At 35.3% G+C, this 24020-nt stretch overlaps 1 protein-coding gene across 1 annotated transcript; it reads right to left on the minus strand.

Annotated features, from left to right (window-relative positions):
- Window positions 1-6676: 6676 nt before the first annotated feature.
- LOC121997473 lies at window positions 6677-8545 on the minus strand. The gene is made up of 5 exons (XM_042551894.1): window positions 8248-8545; window positions 7637-7703; window positions 7470-7553; window positions 7252-7366; window positions 6677-7018 (listed from the first exon to the last, which is right to left on the minus strand). Exons 1-5 carry the CDS (start codon window positions 8543-8545, stop codon window positions 6677-6679), a joined length of 906 nt encoding a protein of 301 aa, XP_042407828.1.
- Between the last annotated feature and the right edge of the window lie 15475 nt (window positions 8546-24020).

Here is a 24020-nt window from a genome sequence, read left to right on the forward strand (position 1 = left end):
AAAGAGAAAACAAAAGGGAGAACTAGGAAGAGAAGCTCCTTCTTCCTCCTCACAAGGATACCACTTTGTTTAGGAACAACAAGCGAAAGGAAGTAAGTATCCCCTCACCTGTGGTACAAGTTGTTTATGTTTTTCATAAGTTTAGAATGCTTGAAACCTAGGGTCACAATGTTGAACTTTCGGCCAAGTGTAGATGAAAAACCTAGGAAAGCTTAAGACCTCAACTAACCATGTTCACTATGTCCCTATGATATGTATGCTATGATAGGAGATTGGTTTAGTGTTCTTATGCTTGTATGTTGCTTAAAACTTAATTTCATGCTCCTAAGGTGTTCGGCCAAGACATGAATAAAAGGTTTAGGGAAGTTCAAGACCTAAATAAGCATGTTCATTATGTTCTTATGATAAGTACCCTAGTATAGGAAGCTAGTTAATGTTCTTATGTTGTATGCTTACTTAAAACTTAGATCTATGATTTTGAAATTTTGGCCAAGTGTAGATGAAAGACCTAGGAAAGCTTAAGATCTAAACTAACCATGTTCACTATGTCCCTATGATATGTATGCTATGATAGGAGATTGGTTTAGTGTTCTTATGCTTGTATGTTGTTTAAAATTTAATTTCATGCTCCTAAGGTGTTCAGCCAAGTCATGAATAAAAGGTTTAGGGAAGTTTAAGACCTAAATAAGCATGTTCATTATGTTCTTATGATAAGTACCCTAGTATAGGAAGCTAGTTAATGTTCTTATGTTGCATGCTTACTTAAAACCTAGATCTATGATGTTGAACTTTCGGCCAAGTGTTGATGAAAGACCTAGGAATGTTTAAGACCTAAACTAACCATGTTCACTATGTCCTTATGATATGTATGCAATGATAAGAAATTGGTTTGGTGTTCTTATGCTTCTATGTTTCTTAAAACTTAATGTCATACTTATAAGGTGTTCGGCCAATACTTGAATAATGGATTAGGAGAGGTTTAAAATTTAAGTTATCATGCTCATGACCTTCTTTATGAAATGGTATGAAAGATTCTAAGTGGTTGCATGCTTGTATGTTGTTGGAACCTAGTGGTATTACACTATAGGGATTCGGTCATGATGTGAATGAAAGACCTAGGAGAGCTTAAAACTTAGTCTAACATGTTCATGACTCTCCTTAGGATATGATATAAAGCTAACTTAGGGTTATCATGTTTTGATGTTGCTTGAAATCTAGACACATGTTTCTTTATGGTTCGGCCATGGTGAATATTAGTGCCTAAGGAAGCTTTAAACTAAATCTAGTATGCTCATGATTTCCTTTATGATATGATATGAAGTTAGCTTGATACTTATGCTTGTATGTTGCTTAGAATTTATTTTCCTTCTTCATGAACTTTCGGCCATGATAAGGATCAAGACCTAGGAAAGCTTAAAAAATTGGATTAACATGCTTATGACTTTCCTTATGATATGATATGAAGTTAACATGAGATTCTTATGCTTGTATGTTGTTTAGAGTTTAAGTTCATACTCTTTGAACTTTCAGCCATGATGGGATTAGGAGCCTAGATGTGCCTCACATGCTATGTTATGAATTAAGAGATGTTATTTAATGATTCCATGCATGATTATGTTTTTCTATGATAGGGGATGTGTTCATTTATGTATACCTATGAACCATGCATGATAATGTCTCTTATGATATGCTATATGCTCAAGTATGCATGCTTTATGATATGACAAGTAATATGCTCATTTATGTATGCTTATGATCCATGCATGATAATGTCTCTTATGATGTGCTATGTGCCCAAGTATGCATGCTTCATGATATGATAAGCAAAGGCCTAAGAGTTGCTTCCCTTTTTGTTGGGATTAAGAGCACTCTCTATGATATGATAAGTGAAGGCCTAAGAGTTGCTTCCCCTTGGGAACTAAGAGCACTCTTCATGATATGGCAAGATATGATATGTTATGTTATGACATTAACCGTGATATGCTATTTTACTTTGTATGGCTTGTACCAAGGGTGGGCTCCATAAGCGCCCCTAGGCCGACGGACTATGAACGGGTTTAGTAAAATGGGATGGGCTCCTTAGTACGCCCCTAGGTCGACGGTCGTAGTACGTACCTAGTTCCCTAGTAGGTTCGGGGCTAGCTACCCTGTCCTAGGGATTGCGCTCATTTATGTATGTATGTGGTACAAGCCGGGCCCTCATGATGATATTATGTTCAAGTACTATATGATATGTTTTAAGACATCTTGCATATGACACGACACATGTTTTAAAAGACATCGTGCATGATATGATTTAAGATATGATATGCTATGCCGTTATGATTTATATGACATGATGCTCTTATGATTTATGATATGATATGCTCTTATGATTTATATGACATGATGCTCTTATGATTTATGATATGATATGCTTTTATGATTTATATGACATGATGTTCTTTTATTGATGATATGATACATCATGATATTTCGATATTATATGTTATGCCCTTATGATTTATATGACATTATGCTCGTATGATTTATGATATGATATGCTCTTATGATTTATATGACATGATGCTCTTATGATTTATGATATGATTTGCTTTTATGATTTATATTACATGATGTTCTTTTATTGATGATATGATACATCATGATATTTCTTTATGATATGCTATGCCTTTATGATTTATATGACATGATGCTCTTATGAGTTTTGTTATGATATAGCATGATGTTCTTTATGAGATGATATGTTATGATGCTATGTTTACACGATATGATGTTAGATGATTATGTTTTCCATTGTTATATGCTTATGTGATTATGCTATGATATCTGGTTTTGTGAGTAGGAAAGGATCTTACTAAGCCTGTGTGCTTATAGCTTACTTTCCTTGTACCGCAGATAAAGGCAAAGAATGGATGAACTAGGGGAGCCGCAGGAGAGGTAAGAGATGTGTGTGGTGGTGGCTCAGCTAAGATGAATAAAAGACCTGCTTATGTTATTTTTTTTTTATGTTGACATGAACTAAGTTTATTTATGTTAATGTTCCGCATGACTTCATGATATTTCCACTATTTTACTTTAGAAAGAAATTTTAATATGCATGTATGTTTCCGCAAGTAGTAAAGTAACCCCGCCCTACTACAAGGAGGGGCGGGCATTACACTTACTAGGTAATCTGAACCTAGAACTAGGTTATCTAAACCTAGAGGCATCTATGGGAGCCCACCCATTGGACCGTAATCCCATATAAACTGAAGCAAGACTAAGTATGCTATTTATAATACTTCTAGGGCATTTAACTGAGCTATTAAAATGCCTACGGTAGTATTTAACTGTTCTAGCACTACAACAAAAACCTTCATAGACATCGGTTTTCCACCGGTGTCTATTTCATTTTCGACCGATGTCTATGAAGCCGATGTTAAAAGTCTGTCATTTTAGACATCGGGTTAAAACCAGTGTAGTATCACTTAACGACACCGGTCTTCGAATCGGTTATTAACCGGGGTAGTATCACTTAACGACACTGTTTCATCAACGATGTAAAACCGATGTAATATTGTATGTTAATAACACCAGTTTTGGCAGCGGTAAATGATCGATGTAATATTAGTTAATAACACCGGTTTTGCAGCGGTGGAAAACCGATGTAATATGTATATTTTTTAACAACACAAATTTGATTTCCGAAATAATGAAAACCCGACAATAATAAAAAAATACAAAAATATTCATAAATTATACAAATATTCTTCATTCAACAATATCCATAAGATACACAAATATTCACAAATTATATAAATAATCTTCTTACAACAATATCCATAAATTACCCAAACATTCTTTTTACATCAAAAGCTAGCTAATAGATATCAAAATCAAGGTAGAACATTCTTTTAATAACACATCAAGGTAGAACCGCACTTCAAATGTAATCTAGCATGCATTCAGCCCACTCGAACCGCACTTCATCAATTTCAACTCTGGAGTACTTGAGATTTGTAAACTGTAAAAACACATAAATAATATATTAGTAAACCAAGACTAAATATCATAGTTGAAAAAGTAGTAAGAGCACCAGGTAACAAGATGACTAATTGGAATGCTTAAAAAGAAAAACATTCATCATTTATCTCAATCACATCATATAGTGATAGATCTATCATTCCTGGGAACTTAATATAATCCAAACCAAAAATTTTAATCTAACTACATAAACAGCAATTTAATCTTTCAAATTCAATTAATTAGTAGTCGGCCCAAATGACATAACTGTTTACCACTAAGAGTACATGAAAAGTAAATAAATTCACTTTTAGTTTGCAAATAATAAATTCACTTTTATCACTAAGAGTACATGGAAAGTAAATAAATTCCTCAGCAGCAATAAGGATAAGTAACACCAATTCATTTATATGATTTTCAATGAGATATATATATATATATATATATATATATATATATATATATATATATATATATATATATATATATATATATATATATATATATGCACCTTAGATGATAAATTATGCTTCAGAAGTGAAGCAACAGAGCATAAAGCAACAATAGTCAATAACCACACCGCATCGCCAATGTCATTCATGTAAAGATTCAGCCGTAGCAAGGACTTAGTTTTCTTAACAAACTCAGCGATGCTAAAGGCGCCTTTGGGACTAATCTCATTGTTGCCAATATCTAGAAGTGTTATTTTTCCTAAAAAAGAAGAAATATAGTTTTACATAATTGCTGAGAAGTAGTACAATCAATAAATACTGGAAAGCCAACAGATCTGATGAAGAAATTAAATCTGCAAGAAAGAACTGCATGGATAGAAAATCTAAGTGTGTGTAAGTCTTATTAGCTTGAGATGTATAGATTGAATTGCCTTATTCTCAACTAGTGCTCCAGCAAGACTTGCAAAACCCTATAAAATTTCACATGGAAATAAGGTGTAAGGAGTAAGGACACCAGAAACAAAGTGTAAAAGATCTAGGAATTTTATAAAAAAACATGAAAGATTGCCCAAGAATAAGGTCATACAGAATATTCAATCATATTATTGTTAAGTTCCAGTATGATCTAGGAATTTTTGTCCAGTTGAAGCATCCCACACCAATTCATCATGCAACAGAACCTGTTAAGAACATACAATTCTTCTTGTATAATCTTCTGACTGATCAACCACATGGTTTTACTCACTTTAATTGCCTTGTCAAAGCCGCAAGTGATGATCGAGAGAGTCTTCTTGGGATAGGAAAAGGCAATGTCATTAACACTGCCTATATGAGCATCAATCTGCAGAACAAGATGCTATCATCATCATCATAAATATGGTTGCCAAACACCATAACTATTAACTGACCTCCAAATGTTGTCGTAATTCTTCATTTAGATTAAAAGCATAGAATTGAGATGTAAATAACTTAGACATCAATTTTGATGAGCTGGTCTCAACATGGCATTGGCGATAAAATACTTACCAGATCCTTAACAAGTCAATGGAGAGCCTTTTAAATAATGTATTTGAACCATGCCATTTGACATCACGTTGCTTCCATGATTTGTGAGAAGGGTAAGGGTGCGCTTGTTTTATGGAAAGGAATATGAATGGTAATGAAAATGATTATGGTAAAAGATGAATATGTTCCGTTCCTGTTAATCCATCCTAAGAATATGAATGGTAATAAAAATAAGAATAATAGAAGTGTGAAATGAGAATAGAAAGATTTTTATACCCCATTTTGCTAAGTAATCCCATATTTGGAAGATTGATTCTGCTGGATCCATCACTACTTACTCAAATCAAGCACCGTTATTCCATTTTTTTTTGCTATTGCTCTTTTCATACCATGCAACCAAGTACCTCTAAGTAAACACTATAAATGGGAGACTTTCCTTGTCCAATCAAAGTACATAATAGGAAGCAATTATGTAACAGTGACGAAGCCAGGCTATTGTATTTTTTACGACAAATTAAAATTTAGTTCAATTTAATTTTTTATTATTATTATTTATTTTAATTATAATTTTAAAAACTATTTAAATGTTTTAGCTAATTATCAATGGAAATCAACTTTTATACAAATAATTTAAATGCAACTCAGTTGGGATATGCTAAATATAATAAAACTAACCAAACTCAATTAGAAACCAAATGCTAGTTATGAAAGAAGTATCCTTTTAAATACATCATGTAGCACATCCTGTCCGATCCTGATTAAGAATTGAGACTTGTCTACAAAGTAGCAAACAGGAACTAGGCAAACAAATACAACGCACAATGAAAAATAATCAGAAATGAATTGTAAAAGTTAAATAGGAACAAGAAATATATAGTAATTCCATGAAAGGGGCAAATATAATCAGGATACATGTATATTAGTATTTCTCCTATTCACTCAGCACCAAAACCATTTTCTTGTTTCAAACAGGAGCTGAAATTAACCACAGCCAAACAACTTAATAGACCAAACAAAACATTCATGATGCCATGAAGCAGTAACAATCAAAGGATAACCTAAAGAATGGGAAACAAGGAAACTATTTTACAATTTATTAGTTAAAAAAAGATGCACTGAGTCCATAAATATTTTTTACTAAATTTTTTTAGTATGAATTTTTTGATATAACAATCCTATACTTATATTATAGAACAATTAATTTGCTTTCATCATCAATCATATGAATGCCTGAAGCTGCTAAGCATTAATGCAGAATAAAGTGGAATTGTGCAAGTACAGAGCTTACTCTTCTCTGTAAAATTCCACGAGTATATGCTACTGCCATGACTAGAATTGCCACTCCAGGAAGATAAACCCACCCAGGACGCCTCCCTCCACAACATGTAAGACAAATCGATAGAGTGAGAGATCGAAGGGGCTGCTTCCTTCGGATCCTTATCCTGGCAAAGCTTGACCTCTATTCTCTTCGATTCTCCATCGTAATCAATCCAAGAATGTAATTTTTCTCCTCTGCTGAGGATGAGAAGCAAACCATCGTCGGAAAGAATCCACAACTAGAAAAAATCTACACTTAACAATCGACAAGAAGAAGTCACAAATCAGAATTACATGAAGGAAACTAGAAAAAACTAGTTTTACATAAGTTTGGTGTCACGTGTACCTGCAAATTATGAAGTTCAATTTCTCCATTGATGGCCAACTTGAGTATAGTTTATTTGATTCTATTGACAAAGGTGCTGAAGAATCTGACTGGTCACACGCATATCTGACTGGAATGGATGCTTACTTTCCTAACTGATGTCTGAGAAGCCATAATGTATTCAGTTATAATGCCTAACTGAAATGAATATACAACAATAGCAATGTTGACGAGGGTCATGCTTGTATTGTTCATTGCGGTTCTGTTGTGAAAAATTGCAAAATCTCTTCGAGTGAACACTGAGAGATCTTCTACTAAATAGGTCAGAATCACTTTACAAACAGAAATGAATTTGCAACTTGCACCTTGGAGATATTTGCTCACGTTTACTATCGAAAACAGCAATTGATGAGTGCACATTTTGATGCTGATGAAGCGGCAAACAAGAACTGCAGAGTAGAATGATTCACAATATTGCTATTAGTGCTGTCGAGGTCCTTTGCCTTCATTCTTAAATTCAAGTAGCATTTGCCTTATATAGGCAGAGAAGGTAATCAGCTTGTATATCTCATATATCTCAGGTCCATCAATAACGCTGCCTGTTCAAGGTAGCATGTCAAACAAACTTCAGGACAACGCATTTCAACTAAAAGGAAAATTGCAATGTTAGTTCATAAGATCAAAATGCACTTTCTTATAGTGATATAAGAAATCTAAATTGCATGACATATTCACACCAAAGTAGGACACTTGATATTGGCTCATTGAGAGATGCACTTAGTTTACTTGGATGGAAAGATAAGAGGAAACAGGAGGAAAAACAAAAAGGCATAAATAACAAGTATAAGGCATTCCATGTTTCCTATTTTTCACTCCAAACACAATCTCCCCTTGCTTCACAACATATATCAACAAAAGAGCAAAGGGATCCAACCCCTATGGACTCAATTGTGGAAATAAGTACCTAACGATTAGCAAGCTATTGGAGATTTGAAGGCAATTAACAAATATCTGCTTCTGGTTCCTTAATGCTCCGCTGAAACACATGCAATGCGTGTGAGCGCATGCAGAATATCCAGAGTGTGATTAACCTAAAAATAACAGCATATCAGAGTTATTGAAATTGTCATCGTTGTGATTAACATAAATCTGATGGAAAGAACCCGGGCTTGGTGCCGAAGAATCTGACTGGTTTCCAGTAAATCATAAGCCCGGAGCTCTCGTTCGCCGCACGCATCACCCTCACCTCCGAGCTATTCATCTCAGCATCGCCATAGAGGGCAAACTCCGTGGCGAAGCTCTGATTTTTCCCCGACCCACCGAAAGAGAAGAAGAGAGCGTTACCTTCTCCAGTCGATGCGCAGTTCCCAGGTGACAAGGGGGCGACAAGCAGAAGGATGATGGCGATAATGAGAGTGGAAGCGGTCGAGGACGTCGTCATTGGAAAGATCCCTAGGTAGGGGTGTCAAAAATGAACCCGACCCGACGACCCAACCCGAGTCGACCCGAAAAAAATCAAGTTCGGGTTGGGCATTTTCGGGTTCGGGTCGGGTTCGGGTTGGTGGGTTGGAGAGCAAAAAAATTTCGGGTTGGGTCGGGTCGGGTTCGGGTTGACCCGGGTTGACCTGGGTTGGCTTAAATATAGGGTTTTGTGGGTTTTTTTGGGGTTAAATCAAATTTTATTTTAAAAATTTAGATGTTTTAATGTATGTTTGTATGATAATGATGGAGTATTGAGATAAAAGTGAAGAATTATAGGGAAAATAGCCCAAAAAAGTCGTTTTGAATCGGATTTTCGGGTTATATGGGTCGGGTTCGGGTTGATCGGGTTGGTCGGGTTCGGGTTGAGGTGTTTTGGGTTGAACTCGGGTTCGGGTCGGGTTCGGGTTGGGTTAAAAAAAAAAAAAAAAACTCAACCCGACCCAACCCGACCCGACCCACCCGAATTGACACCCCTATCCCTAGGCGAGGTGCAAAATGTGCAGATGACGAAGGAGCAGAAACCCTAAGCACCAGGAAGCATGAGGAAAAGATGGAGAAACCAGAAACCAAAAAACATGAGGAGAAGAAACCCTAAGAGATGGAGCAACCCGCGAGAGGGCAAAGACGGAAGGGAGAGGAGAAGAGAAGGGGAAAGAGGATATGGATGTGGTCGTTTTCCACAGACCTCACAAGGGAGTCGTGTGTTGATCTTGATCGGAGAGGAAGGGGGTGTCGATCTAGCAAGGGGAAGGGCGGCGCGATATAGGTTTAGGTTTGGAGGGAAGTGTTGTAATTTTGGCTAAGTATGGGTGGAAAAATTAAATTATTTTATTTATCATAGACATCAGGTTTTAAAAACCGCTGTTAAAATCGGTGTCTATTAACGAAAAAAAAGGCGCTCATAGACATCGGCTAAAAAACCGATGTCTATGAGCGAAATTCAGCGCTCATAGACATCGGTTTTTGGAAAAACTGGTGTAAAATACTCAAAGACATCGGTTTTTGCTTAAAACTGTTGTTGTTCCACTGATGTCTATGAGGGATTTTGTTGTAGTATAGTCATTTAATCGAGCACTTGGTGTGCTCTAACTCTGCTTAGGGCTGGACTAAGAATATAAAACAATACGATTAGCTACTTATACTGCAGGTGAGGGGTTACTTACTTCCTGCGCTAAGTTTTCTTACAATCCGATCGCTAGGTTTCCGGAGAAGAAGATCTCCTCGGTGATCCTCTTACGTCTAAGCGTTCTTCTCACGGAGGGGAGCGTCCTCATGCCGGAGTTGTCACCGGAAGGGGCTCCTACGACCCTAGGGATGGAACCCTAGGTTTCTTGAGGTTGGCATGTCGAGAAGGTGCGGGAGAAGAGAGAGGGCGGCGTGTGAGGGTGAGGGTGAGGAAAGTTGTCGATCAAATAATAAATCCCCACTTAACTTCCCTATTTATATTAAGTGATTAATACGACCCAACTAAAGTATAAATATAATTTTCTCCTCTTCTTTCAGCACACCCCTACTGGGGCCCCTTGGTTACTAAAGTCATCTATAAATCGTAGGCTCTAATAGGTCTCGGGTTCAATTCTCGCTTTGGCTATTTTACATTTTTATTTAATTTTGCTACTTCAGCTATTCCAAAAATTCCAGAGATTTTTAGAAATATTCTAGAGATTTTTAGAAATTTTTAGAGTATTTTTATGCAATTTTCGTAGTTCGTTTAGTATTTTACCAAAAGAAACAAAGTGAGGCAAAAAGAGGTCGGGTCGAGGTTCGAACCGGGGACCTCTAGTTAAGCAAAGCCCTAAGTAGCTTTGGATGACCAAGAACCCAGCAGGGCCGTGCTAATCAAATAGAGGGCAAAAATAAATTTACGTGGTAATAGATAACAGAAATATCCTAGGTATAATGAGGGATAAGTTAAGCGAGGAAGGGAGTTCTATTCTTCCGTAACCTAAACCCTTCCTCCTCCTGACTGCGCGCAGCGTCCCCTGCTTGGGCGAAGGAATAAAAAAGGGAGCTAGGGCTTTGTCTCCGACGGCCGACCAAGGGCCCATTCCGAGGGCTTTACACACCTTCACGATCACCTCGTCGAGGAGAGCGTGTAGACGCTGAAAATTTCGAGCTTCTCTGAAACCCTAGAAGTTGATCTTGGTTGCGAGTCAAGGAAATTCGGTATGTGCTTCTCACCTACAGTAGGAGTAGCTTTCGGATCTTTGTTTCTTCTTGATTTTCGAAGCACGCTGTAAAGAAGTTGATTTACGAAGTATGCTGCCATGAATCTCAAAAATAAAATAAAAAGGGATTTGTATATATTAGGCATGTAGTTTAGATTCTTCAGCCCTTATAATTAGCGTTTCATGTTTAGATTTCTATTTGTTGTTACCTTAATGGGCACGATTGGATCATTTTGAGCCTTGCAGGTTTCGGATTTGGTTGCCAGGCAGTGAACATGAAATAGTTTAGTTTTTTCTTTTAAGCATGTAGTTTTCATTTCGTGGTCAATGCGATGAACAGAAATGGCCTATATATATATGTACCATCTCAGTTTTAGATTTTTCCTTACTGCAATGTATGGGAACAACCATCTGAATGAGTATGCAGTAGAATGGTTAGGTGCCTATTAGATATTTTAGAGGCTTATGGGTAGTTGTAAGTAAAACAAGATTAAGGTTTTTATAGGATTCTGAATTTCCAGAATTTGGATCCCCAGCAAGCCAAGTGCTTGAAGAGATGCCGAGATATTTTATATGAGAAGTATTAACAGATAACAAGTATTTTACTTGAAGAGGCTAGTACCCGACTTCTGAGGTTGTCGTTAAACAAATCCAGGTGACCGATTCCGAGGTCTTGGCCCTGGTAGGACCAAGGTCTTCACCCTCGTAGGACTGGTGGCTCGCCACCCCAGTTTCTATTAGGAGCGTGCTTTGGTACAACGCTTGGGCCCAAGAGGATAATTATTATTATTTTGAAGTATAAAAGTATAAGTTTTGAATAAACGAAACAGCTATACATAGGTTTTAAATTCTGACAAGTTTTAGTTTGATTTGCGCTAAGAAAGGGGCACGAACAGCCCCCTCTGGAGCTTACTGTTTAGCTTCAATTTGTGCTATGAAATGGGCATGAGCAGATTTAGTTCTGGGAGTGTTCAGTTGGATCTTTAGTAGCTAATTTAGACATGAAGCTTTGATTTCCTGTTGAACTCTTTAGTAGGAACGACTGGTGTGTTTACCATGCTGTTAGACTTTTGGTTATTAATTCTTTAACATGCAGTTTTAGATCTCTTCGTTGTGTAGTTTAAGCATTTCAGTTTCAGATTTTCTTTTAGCATTCAGTTTTTAGTTCTGTTATAGATATATATATGCACATTGAGTTTTTGTGAGTTAAACAGCGCTTACTATGCATCCGCTTATAGTTGCATTTCCTCTTACTACAGATAAAGGAAAAGGGAAGCTATAGTGAAGGAAGGCGACAAGGAGATGTGTGATGGGTGTGTGGTGACTGATGAATGGAAGCCTTGGGACACTTCACTAAAAGTTTATTAGAATTCTGTCTTTAGAGTGATAGGGAAACATAGATGGTTTAATTCCTTTTTGCATTGCTGGAATTGTTCTTTTCGTATTGCTGGTTTTGTTCATAGAATTCTTCCGTTTAAATTTGCTATACACATTAGTCCCATTACTTCAGTTGTATCACAGTAGTATGCATGTACAGATTGTGATATATCAATTGCTATAAAAATCTGAAGTGGTGTGTCAAGATGAACCATTTTTGTCTCTTTATGAATTTCATGTCATGATGAACCGTAGCAAGTACCTACATTCATGTATGTTTCAGCTGCTGAATAACAGCATGTTCGAGTTTATGGAGAGTTCTAAGTATCACTATCAATAGCGTGAGCAACTCTAGTTAAGTAAAGTTATAGTTAAGTAACAACCACTTTTACAGACTAGTTAAGAGGAGGGTAGGGTCATTACACATCTTCTGTTCCATTTCCTCCTTATTCTCTTCACCAATGGAAATAAACCCTGAGTTTTTTTCTCAAGCACAAAAGCTCTCTTTTCTTCTCCTTAATCTTATCACCCAAGTAAGAAATGTAACATCACCTGTTGCCCTCTTCCAACAGCAAGCGTAGCCCTCAACCCTCGTATCTTCATTTGCTTCTCATATTTTCACTATGTGTATTTTTTTGATAGACTTTGCCATTGTTTACTTCAACAATTATTAATTACGAAGTAATATATGATAATTATTTGGGTAATAAAATTGATGAAGTAAATATCATTTTAGACTATGTAGGTTAAAAAATACAATCCTCACGTCTAATTTTAAGTAACATTTTACTTGGTAATATTTTTGTCATAAAGTAGTAAGTCAAAAAATAAAATTTATAATTTCTAAGTGCTAAAGTAATAAGTTTGAACCAGTTAAAATACTAAGTCTATGGCGAGAAGAATGACGAGAGGAAATGTTTATTTTATAAAAATAAAAGTGAAAGAAAGAAGACGTAGATTTTAAAAAGTTGTATTTTAAAAAAACAGTTATGCAGACACACTACGAGGATTGTCTGCAATGTTCTATAGCAAAATGTTCGTTAACAATTTTGTATATAGTATTATTTCTAAAAGTGTATAGTATATATAATATATTTCCTATAATTAAATAACTGATATATATTACAAAATTATATACTCGATAAATATTACATTCTTTCTATATATATGACAATACATAATTTAAAAGTAGATACAAATAGTAAGCTTTCTAAAAGTGTATGACCACTTTGCCACTAATTATAGGATCGGTTATGTTATTTGTTATATTTTCTTTTAATTGTACTCGCCTATTTTCACTTCTCAGAACAATATATATACTCATTCTGCACCACTATTATAATTACACAATAAATACAAAATAGAAAAAACTCAAAAGCTAATTAGTACTACATAATGTCTCGAGTTTCATTTCTTTGTGTATTTCTTTTGTTTACAACTCTATGCCTTGCAAGTAAGTAAACACCATTTAAATATTCCATGCAAATTTTATTGAATTTATTTGTTACATATTGTTCATATATCCTAATGTTGACTATTATTTTTTGGTTAAATTATAGATTGCTCTAATGCTACCAATTGTTGTTCGGAATATAAAAATTGGGGTGATAGACAATAAACAAGTTGTAGAGGTGCTAGTGATACTAGTGGGTGCAACACTTGGTGTTCAAATTCATGTAGAGGAGGGGAATGTAAAGTACGAAATGGACACCAAGTTTGTCATTGTTATTGTTAATCATAGTGTAAAGATGGAGAATAAATTATATTATCCATCTTGATTGGTGAAATAAAATTTGATACAACATGTATTTTTATTTATTTAAATTGTATACATATTATAAAAATAATGTATATATTGAAGAAAATGTTATATATATGTAGAATTATCATCGCTAGAGGGATGAATTGTCATTTACATTTTCATTGACTATATAACACATGAATAGTTTTAACAATTTAAAGATACATAAATAAAATAAGTAGTGTACAAATGAATGGAACAATACAACATATTAACATGATTTGATACACAAGTTCCAACTCCACGAACTACAACTCTTAGGTCGATGAACCCTGATGATATTTTTATTTTCTCCTTTCTAGACACCTTATGGACACCCTAAGTTCCTCTATACGAAACCTAATGTCAGTGCTAGAGGTGCTGGAGGAATCAGGCTCAGTGGCTCTTCTCTTAATCCTACCAACATAAATAAATGATTTATTTTTACCATAATAATGATAAGTTGAGTTTAGGGTGTCACCAAAACATTTTTTGGACAACTAAAATAGGAACTAATTACCTAGGCTATGCAAGACTAGACCGAAATCAAATATGGGGAAAAAATAGCTCGGAAACAAGCTTTGGAGGTGCCTGGAGCTGAAGCCTCGGGTCCCCCATCTAAAATCATATAGGTGCACCCAAAGGTGTTCCATGTTCTTGAACCATCTTTGTCTTGTTTCTATGTGGCAACATTTCTGGGAACTTGGAGGATGTTGAGGCGCCTTCATCCCAAATGACGACGTTTTGAGTAGGCTTTTTGGGCGAGATTTTGTGGGCATCCTGGACTAGGGTACGGGCGCATAAATTTTAATAAATTTGAAACTTCAAAATGGTTTTGGCACCTGGATCTATTCCATGTGCTTATCTCGATAATCTTTTTATTTCAAAAAATTAACTTAATTTTGAAAATTCTATATTTTGGCACTCAAAATGGTTCTTGAATATAATTTAATTTATAATGTTTTGATCAATCTTACCTTAGTCTCCATTTCACCCATTTCTAGATTATAAATCGAGTTAACCTATAGGTTTGGTGAAATGGTTTTCTATTTTACTTGAAGAGAATTAGTTTGAATTTTAAATCTAAATTGACCTTTATTAGATTTAGGTTTGGCAATTAATTAGTTAAATATATATTTCAAAAATTGACTGTCAAGTTGTGGTAAAGCATAATGGCCTTTTTTGATATTGGAGAAACAACCACCTCCTTAAATAAAGCCTTTTTAAGAAATTATATTTTTAACCTACTTATTGAAAAATTTAGGTCTAACTAATTTAGGATGTGGCGTGCTAGCTTCTGTTAATTTCTCTCAACAAATAGGATAATCCATACCCAACTTGGATACACTTATTCTTAGCATCCCTAATATACTATCGTCTCACCGCAACCTAACACTAGGTTGTTAAGTATCAAATTAACTATTTTATTACCTAGACATGCTAAGTTATGTAAAAGATAAACTAAGGATGCATAATAAAAGTAATAAATGAATCAATCATGCAATTTTATCTTACAATAAAATTATTTTTTCTATTGGTTCTCTATGAATCATAACTTTGATATGGTTTATCTAGGTAATGAATATAACTATTGCGGATTCAATATTGATTTAGTCAAACTTAAATACTCATGATAGATTTAGGAACCCATGGTTAGTCTTGATTTCTAGCAGTTCATTAACTAATAATAGATATGATTTTGAATCGTTTCTTAGGATTATAAGCGTGTGAATATCAATTGTATATGATCCTTTGTGTTTCGAGTTATATATTATGTAACACCCATGAAATTATAAGATATGGGTATTATTTTCGTTAGAGCATAAAAAGTAAAGAGAAATAATAGAAATAAAAAGAAAGAGAGGTGAAGGTTTGAACCTTGAACCTCCCACAAATAATAGAGTTAAATTGGTGTATGATAACCACTAGAATAATGAATAATAGATGGATAGAAAGGAATGGAAATTATAGTTAAAGGTGAGAAGAAAAAACTAAGTAAAAGAGCAAGAGAAAACCAAGTTGCTTACCTTCTCTTCCTCTTGGTTAAGAGAGGGAGCAAGAAAAAGGAAAATTTGCCTTCCTACCCTCTTTTCCTTCTAATTTTCATGGGAATTAAAGAGGGAAGAGATAGAGGAGTTAAGGGGGAATGAATAAGGACATGATTCATTCCCATGATGAATAAATATGATTTAGAGGAGAAAAGAGAAAGAGAATTTGCTAATTCTTCTTCTTCCTCCTTCTTCCTCCTCCTTTTTCCTTCTCCACCGAAACTTAGAGCTCCTCTCCCTCATTCTCAAAAGTCCAGTTAAGGTTTTCTTCCTAAGAAAACAAATTTCCAAGAAGGAGTCTCAAGGATTATCTCTTACAAGAAGAAGAAAACAAAAAGGGAAAACTAGGAAGAGAAGTTTCTTCTTCCTCCTCACAAGGGTATCATTTTCTTAAGGAACAACAAGTGAAAATATGTAAGTTTCCCCCTCACCTGTGGTACAATAGTTCACGTGTTCTTCCATGAGGTTAGATTGCTTAAAACCTAGGAGTTCTTCATGAAGCTTTCGGCTAAGACAAAAAGAAAGACCTAGGAAATTTTAAGACCCAACTAGGATATGCTCAATATGTTTCTTGTAACATGTATCTTATGGTAAGGGGTTAATCTATTGTTTCTATGCTAGAATGTTTAGTTGGAAATTAGATTCATGATCCTAGACTCTCGGCCAAGCATGAATAAAAGAACTAGGTAAGCTTAAGACTCAAACTAAACATGCACCCTTTGTTTTTATGATATGTACCCTATAATAAGAGAGTTGTTAACATTTCTCATACTTGTATGTTGCTTGGAATTAGGATGTCTCCCTTTCAACTTTCGGCTATGATAAGATTAAGAGCCTAGGAGAACTTTAAACCTAATCTAAGCATGCCATGATTTTTCTTAAGATAAGATATGAAGTTAACATGATACGCTCATGTTGTATGAACTTTATTTCATGCTCATAAACATTTGGCCATGGTAGGATTAAGGGCCTAGGAAAACTTTAAACCTAAACCAAACATGCCATGATTTTCCTTAAGACAAGATATGAAGTTAACATGACATGCTCATGCTTGTAGGATGGTTAGAATTTTATTCCATGCTCCATGAACTTTCAGCCACAACAAGTTTATATGCCTAGGAAACCTAGAACCTAAACTAAACATGTTCAGGATGTTCTTTATAATAAATACTATGAAAATGGTTTAGGGTTTGCCATGCTTTTATGCCACATGAAACCTAGTTACATGATTAACAAGTTTCGGCCATGGTAAGTTTATAAGCCTAGGAAACCTAGAACCTAAACTAAACATTCTCATGATGTTCCTTATGATATATGATATGATATTGGTTTAGAGTTCACATGCTTGTGGGTTGATTTTAACCAAATGTGATGCTTGATAGGATTCGGCCATGACAAGTTTATAAGCTTAGGAAACCTAGAACCTAAACTAAACATGCTCATGATGTTCCTTATGATATATGATATGATTTTGGTTTAGAGTTCACATGCTTGTATGTTGATTTTTAACCTAATGTAATGCTTGATAAGATTCGGCCATGACAAGTTTATAAACTTAGGAAACCTAGAACCCAAACTAAATATGCTCATGATGTTCCTTATGATATATGATATGATATTGTGTTAAGGTTCACATGCTTATATGTTGATTGTTAACCTAAGTTACAACCATATGTTTCGGCCACTATGTGATATTAGGGTTAGAGACCTAATTATGATCCCCATGTGTCTCACATGCCATGCTTCATGATATGTTAAGAACTTGCTATACTTCTATGTAGTATCTACTTAATTGAAAAGTAGATAAAAATAGTAAGCTTTCTATAAGTGTATGACCACTTTGCTACTAATTATAGGATCGGTTATGTTATTTGTTATATTTTCTTTTAATTGTATTCTCCTATTTTCACTTCTCGGAACAATATATATACTCATCTTGCACCACTTTTATAATTACACAATCAATACAAAATACAAAAAACTCAAAAGCTATTTAGTACTACATAATGTCTCGAGTTTCAATTCTTTGTGTATTTCTTTTGTTTTCAACTATATGCTTTGCAAGTAAGTAAACACCATTTAAATATTCCATGCAAATTTTATTGAATTTATTTGTTACATATTGTTCATATATCCTAATATTGACTATTATTTTTTGGTTAAAATTATAGATCGCTCTGATGCTATCAATTGTTGTTCGGAATATAAAAAGTGGGGTGATAGACAACAAACAAGTTGTAGAGGTGCTAGTGATACTAGTGCGTGCAACACATGGTGTTCAAATTCATGTAGAGGAGGGGAATGTAAAGTACGAAATGGACACCAAATTTGTCATTGTTATTGTTAATCATAGTGTTAAGATGGAGAATAAATTTTATTATCCATCTTGATTGGTAAAATAAAATTTGATACTACATGTATTTTTATTTAATTAAATTGTATACAAATTATAAAAATAATGTATATGTGTGTAGAATTTGTTGGATCGAAAAGCGCTAGAGGGGGGGGGGGGTGAAAAGCGCTCGTGGCTTTCACTTATCGTAATCGAAAAATCAACGAGTTAAACGCAGCGGAATATGTAAACAATCACAGAAAGACCCATGTGTTTTTACTTGGTTTGGAGCCTTGGGTGACTCCTACTCCAAGGTCTGTGCTCATTGAGCATTTACTTTGGGCAATTCACTATAAGATCGCAAAGTTACAAATATGTATTACAAAACAATAACAATAAAGCTATACCGTCAACAGAAATACTGAAATTGAAGCTCCGGGTCGTCGGGGTGTTGCTACAGCATTTCTGGAACATTTCTTGAGCGGCACACAGGAGAATGATCACTTGGGAATTGACTGATGAAGCTGCTGGTCGAGGATCCCTTATAAAGCCCATTGAAGGTGCCTTCAACCTCCTTGAAGGCGCCCTCAGTCGCGGCGTGTAAAATCCAGCAATTAAATAATAAGTGTTATTTGACAAATAATATTATTTGATTTTCTGGGAGTTTTTAGAAATATTCTGAGAATTTTTCGGAACTCGTATGACGTAAGTTGAGGGGATAAATTATTGGGCCAGAGGAAAGCCCGTTTAAGCTACCCAATTTAAACGAGGAAATATTTTATTTCCTTAAATATTTTTCTTTTCATTTTCTAAAACCTTCCCATGCCCTAACCTTAAATGCCAAAACTTTCTTTTCCCCTCTCCTTCGCTATCTTTACCCGACGATGACGCCTCCATCGCCAGGAAGCTAATCGCGCCAGCGTCGTTTAACCCACCACTGGTTGAGCTTCTCTTCTCCTCCATCGACAGAGCTCGTCCAGTAGATGTTGTTCCTATCGAATCGCCGACCGAGGCCCCTCTCCAACCGATCCTCCGCCTCTGCCTCCCGATCTCGCTGCAGCGCCCGATCGATTTTCCCTTTTGACGCTTCCTCTTGATCCGAGTCGTCACCTCTGCACAGCATGATCTTGGCCGAGAGCAAAGATTCAAACCCCAGCACCGTTGGGTAGGTGCCATCATCCTCGATCCATCGCCATTGGCCAGTTCTCCCTTAGCGATGATCCTGACTAGAGGCCGATAGATGTGTTGGCTGGCCATAGGCTCCACCCTCCCGAGCCTTGGTTTTGATTTCCACCACGGCCGGATGCGATTTGATAAAGCTAGATCTTCACCATGGGTGGTTGTGGTCTCCGCCGGCAGTCAGATCAAGCATCACTTGAATCTCAACACAGTGGACTTGTCGATCGCCATGAGCCGTCGCCGGAAGAGCTAGGTACAATTGGATTAGGTACAACCTAATGTTGATCAGATTTATTAGTGATTGATCTATACTTAGTTGTTAATTTTGAGTCGATTTGGAGTGTAGGAACTGTTGGTTGGTTCTAGGAAGATCGTACCGGTTCCACTGTATAAAAATTTTGTACAAGTGTCGAACCTTTCCTAAACAACCTATTGTATTCTTTATAAATTAAATTAGGAATCACAAACGGAACTTAACATTATTGATTCCAAATTTAAATTATCTGTTCTTAATGGTTCACACTTGGATTGCAAGCAGAACTTAACACTATTGATCCAAAACAACCTATGTTACAAATTCAATTAAATATCTATTTCGAAAATCAGCTCCCAGGTCAAACATGGCGAGACACATGGCCTTCTTGGGTATGGGAGCATCCACCACTGCCTCGACAAATCCTTTTAACGAAATTAAATATTTAATTTCCTAAAATAACATTAGGTTTAACCAAAAGGAATAATCGAATCACAAATTTGAAAAATAAAAAAAAATACAAACTCGAATCACAAATTCGAAACTCTAGAATTATATGCCTCTTGTGTTTAGAATTCATACAAAGGGAAAAAAACTAGCATGATGCGGAAAATAATTACTAGTTATACCTTTTCTTTGTATGCTAATGACCTCGAGATCTTTTGTCGTATTCCTCGCCTCCTCTTGGACGTTGTGTGGGCGACGATCCTCCAAGATGAACACCACTATAGAACTCCTCCTCCTTCTCTAAGTTTCGGCCACAACCCCCACCAAGGGACAAAAGAGAGCAAGAGGAAAGGCAAGAGGAGAGGGTCGGCCACAAGAGGGAACACAAACAAGAGAATAAGAATTGATGTCTCATGAGACCTCTCCTCCCCTTCTTTTATAATACTTGCCCAAGGCAAATAAGGAAAGATTTTTACAAAAATTAAAATCTTCCTCTTGTTTTTCCTTTCTACCTTTTTAATTACTTTTTTCTCCTCTTGATTGATAGGTTTATTGGCCGGTCACTTGCTTGGGCACCAAGCAAGGGTGGTCGGCCCTTAAAAGGAGAAAAACTAAACTTGTAAAAATTTTATAAGCAAAGAAGGAAAGCTCTTATAAAATTTTAAAAGCTCTCTTTTAATTTCCTAATGTGGATTTCAAAAATGGAAAATTTTAAAACAAGTTTTAAGATTTAAAACTTCTCATTTAAAATTTCCTTTTTTAACATGGTTACAAAAATAAAAGTTTTAAATCTAAAACTCTCTTTTAAAAACCATGTGGATAGTTAAAAAAGGAATGTTTTTAAACTTTTAAAACTTTATTTTAAACCATGTGTCCTATTTCAAATAAGGAAAGTTTTGTAAATTTAAAATCCATCTTTTAAAACTTGTAATTATCTACAAATAGAAGATTTCAAAAATTCAAAACAACCCTCATAATTTGAATTATGGTGGCCGACCGCTTCTTGCTTGGGCACAAAGCAAAGGGCCGACCCCTATGGCTTGGTCACCAAGCCATGGGCCGACCCCCTCTTGGACACCAAGATGGGCTTTTCATGAGTGGATTTGAGGCTTTATTGAGGCTAGACAGGGACTTCGAGGAGAAATTAATTTTGGCCTCTCGACGAACTCGAGTATCCCGTGTTCGCCCCGAACACACAACCCAAGTTCATCAATAATAACTCATTCCACTAGTGAGTTATTATTGCACTACCGCACCAATCCCAAATTACATTATGGGCTCCTACTTATCATGAGTGTGTTAGTCTCCCTGTGTTTAAGATATCGAATGTCCATTAATTTAATTGAGTTACTGACAACTCATTTTAATTAATATCTTAGTCCAAGAGTAGTACCACTCAACCTCATTATCATGTCGGACTAAGTCCACCTACAGGGTTTACCATGACAATCCTTATGAGCTCCTCTTGGGGGCATTCTTAACCTAGATTACTAGGACATAGTTTCCTTCTATAATCAATTACACACACTATAAGTAATATCATTTCCCAACTTATCGAGCCTTTTGATTTATCGAACTAAATCTCACCTTTTGACCAATTTACCTTAGTCTCCATTTCACACATTTCTAGATTATTAATCGAGTTAACCTATAGGGTTGGTGAAATGGTTTTCAATTTTACTTGAAGAGAATTAGTTTGAATTTTGAATCTAATTTAACCTTGTATTAGATTTAGGTTTGGCCATTAATCAATTAAATACACATTTTAAAAATTGACTTATAAGTTGTGGTAAGGCACAATGGCCTTTTATGATATCGGAGAAACAACCACCTCCTTAAATAAAGCATTTTTAAGAAATTATACTTTTTACCTACTTATTGAAAAATTTAGGTCTAACTAGTTTCGGATGTGGTGAGGTAGCTTCAATTAATTTCTCTGAACTAATTGCACCAAATAGGATACCCTTATTCTTAGCATCCCTAATATACTATCATCTCACCACATCCTAACACTAGGTTGTTATGTATCAAATTGACTATTTTCTTACATAGCCATGCTAAGTTAAGTAGAAAATAAACTGAGGATGCTTAATAAAAGTAACAAATGAAACAATCATGCAATTTTATCTTACAATAAAATTATTTTTTCTATTAGTTCTCTAGGAATCATAAGTTTGATATGGTTTATCTAGGTAATGAATATAACTATTGCGGATTCAATATTGATTTAGTCCAACTTAAATACTCATGATTGATTTAGGGACCCATGGTTAGACTTGAATTCTAGCAGTTCATTAACTAATAATAGATATGATTTTGAATCATTTCATAGGTTTATAAGCATGTGAAGATCAATTGTATATGATCCTTTGTGTTTCAAGTAATATATTAAGGAACTTGGAGATCGAAGTTAACCATTTTAATGATCCTTTTAGTTCTTCAACTTCAATTTTCAAAGGAATTTTATTACTCAAGTTGTTGGACTTATGTTGAAGTTCCATTTTGAACTTATTCATTTGAAGTGCTTAGGGTAGTCTTATCCTTAAGGACTTCTACCTTCTTTTATAGTGACTCGACCTAGATATTGGGTTTGGCTAATTTCAAACCAAATTACAAATGACAATATATAACTTATTAACTTAGGGAGAGACTGTTGGTTGCTACTCGGAAAACCTAGAGGTTCCACTGTACAAAAATTTTGTACAAAGGTCTGAACCTTTTCCTAGCTACCATGTGTTCTTTTAAATTAAATTTTAGATCTCCTGCGGAACTTAACACGTTTGATCCAAAACTTAATCTATTCATTCTTTTAGGTTTTGACTTGGGTCTCCTGCGTAACTTAACACGTTCGACCCAAATCAACTTAAGTTATTAATTCCATTAAATATTAATTTCCATAATCGGTTCCCAGTACTGACGTGGCGAGGCACATGGGCTTCTTGGATATGGGAGCAACCACCACTGACTAGACAAAACCTTTTATAGAAAGCTAATATTTAATTTCCTAAAATAACTTTAGGTTAACCGAAAAGAACAATCAAATCACAAGGAAAAGTAAAAACAAAAAAACACAACATCGAAAAACATATTCGAAATTCTAGAATCATAAGCCTCTTGTATTTGGTATTTTTCCAAAAATAACTAGTATGATGCGGAAAGAAAAATTACTAGTTATACCTTTTAGAAAGACCTCTTGATCTTCTACCGTATTCCTCTTCTAACCTCGGACGTTGTGTAGGCAACGATCTTCCGAGATGAGAAACCACCAACCACCTTCTTCTCCTCCTAGCTAGGTTCGGCCACAAAGAAGCTTTACCAAGGATGAAGAACAAAACACCAACCAAGCTCCAAGAGATGCAAGCTTTCTCTCCTTCTTCTTCTTCTTCTCCAAGTAGTATCCGGCCTCCACAAGAGCTCCAAGCAATAGAGAGTTTCGGCCACCACAAAGAGGAAGAGGAGAAGAGATGATGACCGGCCACAACACCAAGGAAAAGAGGGAGAGAAAATAATAGAGGTTGTGTCTCATGAAGGCACCCTCACCCCTTCTTTTATATTCCTTGGCCTAGGCAAATTAGGAAATTTATTTATAATAAAATTTCCTCAATTTCCTTGACATGATTTAATTGAGAAAAATAAAATAAAATTTCCCCAATTGAAATTTTATGGCCGACCACAACAATGAAATCAAATTGGACAAGTTTTAATCAACAATTAAAACTTCCTAATTTGTTTCCGAAAATTTTAAAAAATAAAATTTCTCTTCAAAATCTCTTCATGGTTGATAAAAGGAAATTTCTATAACTTTAATTTTTCAACATGTGAATAATTTTTAAAGAGAAAATAAAATATC

Source organism: Zingiber officinale, chromosome 1A, assembly GCF_018446385.1.
Source record: "Zingiber officinale cultivar Zhangliang chromosome 1A, Zo_v1.1, whole genome shotgun sequence".
In the NCBI taxonomy this organism is placed as follows: Eukaryota; Viridiplantae; Streptophyta; class Magnoliopsida; order Zingiberales; family Zingiberaceae; genus Zingiber; species Zingiber officinale.

What these genes read in the sequence shown, in the direction of transcription:
- LOC121997473 (XM_042551894.1), bottom strand. Translation starts at nt 8,545, where the DNA reads ATGACGACGTCCTCGACCGCTTCCACTCTCATTATCGCCATCATCCTT. An exon ending in GTTCTTTCCATCAGATTTAT is followed by an intron (nt 7,704 to 8,247) that starts GTTAATCACAAC and finishes TACCTTGAACAG; the next exon opens with GCAGCGTTATTGATGGACCT. An exon ending in CTCAGACATCAGTTAGGAAA is followed by an intron (nt 7,019 to 7,251) that starts GTAAGCATCCAT and finishes GATTTTTTCTAG; the next exon opens with TTGTGGATTCTTTCCGACGA.